The following is a 2025-nucleotide window of genomic DNA, read 5'->3' on the forward strand; positions in this document are numbered from 1 at the left end:
CGCTCGCCTCAAATCCCTGAGACTGAAGTCAGAGACGAGCTGAAAAAGTGCAAACCAAACATCCACAGATCAGTCCTGTGTGAAATATTAAGAACATAGAGTGACGCGTGTCACGGTCGCACTCATAGTTTAACTGATTTACATCAACAACAGTAGAATTGAGGCATAATTTAAGGAAAGCACCTGGTTCCAGCTTCATTACAGAAGCACACAGTTCATCAACGAGCACCACAGTAACAAAGGACCTCAGCCTTTAGGTCGTCACAATTTTATTGGAGGTAGAGTCTAAACACAGCTGAGCACACACTGGGTTCCCGGCCTGTGTTTGAGTTTGAAATGCATGACTTCATAGTTTTTTAAAAAAAGGAGTAAAAAAGGTGATAAATAAAGAGCTGACATGTCCTCAGCTCCGCTGATGCCAGAGTGTCTGACACAGGTAACCGAAGACGCAGGTGTCAGATTCCTGCTCCCAGACACTGCAGAGGATCAACATGTTCAAGTGTCGCTGAATTTATTCAGCAACTTTCTTTTGCTCTGATTTATGTTTAAGTAAAACAAATCTGTTCTTCTCCTGGAAACAAGAAACATGATTAAAAATCGTTTTTCTAATTATCCTTCGCCACCAGGGGGCAGCGTGCTGACACTTTCAGTACTTCCTTTCAGCCCGTCCTCATGGCCTTTTTCACAGGACTCAATGAAGCTTACGCTTACTCACTGCACCATCTTGTGGTATGAAGTGGTATTACCTGAAAGTACACCTGGAATTAATTGAACCCAAATTTTAAAATGAATGAACCTGCAGAGGGCTCGTTTGAACTGTAGTAAGAGGTTTAAATTAGTTTGAAAAACATTGTTGTGCTGCTGAATCTCTCCAGCAGTGAAAGGTTCATCCATCAGCGTCGTCCTCAGGTGAGAAACCGCAGATACCTGCGCACAGACTGACACGTCAGCACTGTGTCGCTGATCAAATGACCACATCTGAACGGTAGCGCCTCCTCCTAACTCGACAGCTGCTGCTCTGCAGGGGCACTGGAGGACTGTGAGGAGGGGGAGGAGGAGGTGGTGGCAGCTGTGGTTAGAGGAGATAAGTCCTCACAGGTGAAGTAGTCCTTCAGGGGGGCCAAGAGGTGACGGACGACGGGGACACACCACGCCTTCCCGAGCACCTTCTGCCGCTGCTGCCGGTTCATGTCCCGCACATCGGTGTAATGTTTAGGGAACCCGAAGACTCTGCAGGGAGGAAGGAGGACACCTTTAATAATCCACCCATCTAACAGGACAACACTGCTCGTGGCTCAGATAAAAACTCAGTGGATCCACAGAAATCAGCCCACAGGCTGTTAGAGACGAGTGGACGAGAGACGTTACAACCCTTCAGCCTGCTACCTTTCCAGCTCCGTGATCCACAGTTTGTCCTCTTTGCCGTTGTAGAGGACGGGAAGCTTGTTGACATTTTTTCCTTGTTTCAGGGAGTTCGCATTGGTGGTGATCGTCCTCACCTTACACATCTGGAACACAAGCATGAGAAGATCATGTGGCCGAGCAGCTGTGGACGGATCACAGCGAGGAGCAGACTCAGTCACTCACCGTGGCCTTTCTGCCCAGCTCCAAGCACTCCTGCAGGTCCAGCTTGTCGCTCTGGGTGGCTACGATGGGCCTGTGGGTGAAAAATAAAACTTTATTTAAAGCGCTTATCCGGCAACGCATTTGAACTTTTTTCCCCTTTTGGCCTTGGAGAATCTCAGTACCGTATTTTCACGACCATAAGGCGCACTTAAAAGTCTTAGATTTTCTTCAAAAAGTGCGGCGCGCCCTGTGTGTTGTAAGGAGGACGTAGTAGAGAACACCATGAGAACGTTAAAGGGTGAAGTGTGGGCGTTGATCGTATATACCGGGACAATCGCACATACCTGTATAAAAGAACAGGTATGTGCATTATGTGGAACATCGTTGTTTTAACAACCCTGAAAATGGCAAAGAGACACGCGTACGAAGCACAGTTTAAACTGAAGGCCATCAGCTACG

General features: G+C 47.5%; 1 protein-coding gene across 1 annotated transcript in view; it reads right to left on the bottom strand.

Moving 5' to 3' along the window:
* Positions 1–119: 119 nt before the first annotated feature.
* The window catches only part of LOC102213071 (uncharacterized), a 24441-nt gene continuing 22535 nt past the window's right edge, over positions 120–2025 (bottom strand). The window contains exons 25-27 of the mRNA XM_005752160.1: positions 1588–1657; positions 1387–1508; positions 120–1230 (exon numbers count right to left, since the gene is read on the bottom strand). Coding sequence (XP_005752217.1) covers positions 999–1230; positions 1387–1508; positions 1588–1657 — 424 coding nt within the window. The 3' untranslated portion in view covers positions 120–998. The remainder of the gene's footprint in view (positions 1231–1386; positions 1509–1587; positions 1658–2025) is intronic.

The sequence above is a fragment of the Pundamilia nyererei genome, unplaced genomic scaffold (genome assembly GCF_000239375.1).
Source record: "Pundamilia nyererei isolate P.nyererei 1_Seehausen unplaced genomic scaffold, PunNye1.0 scaffold00346, whole genome shotgun sequence".
NCBI lineage: Eukaryota > Metazoa > Chordata > Actinopteri > Cichliformes > Cichlidae > Pundamilia > Pundamilia nyererei.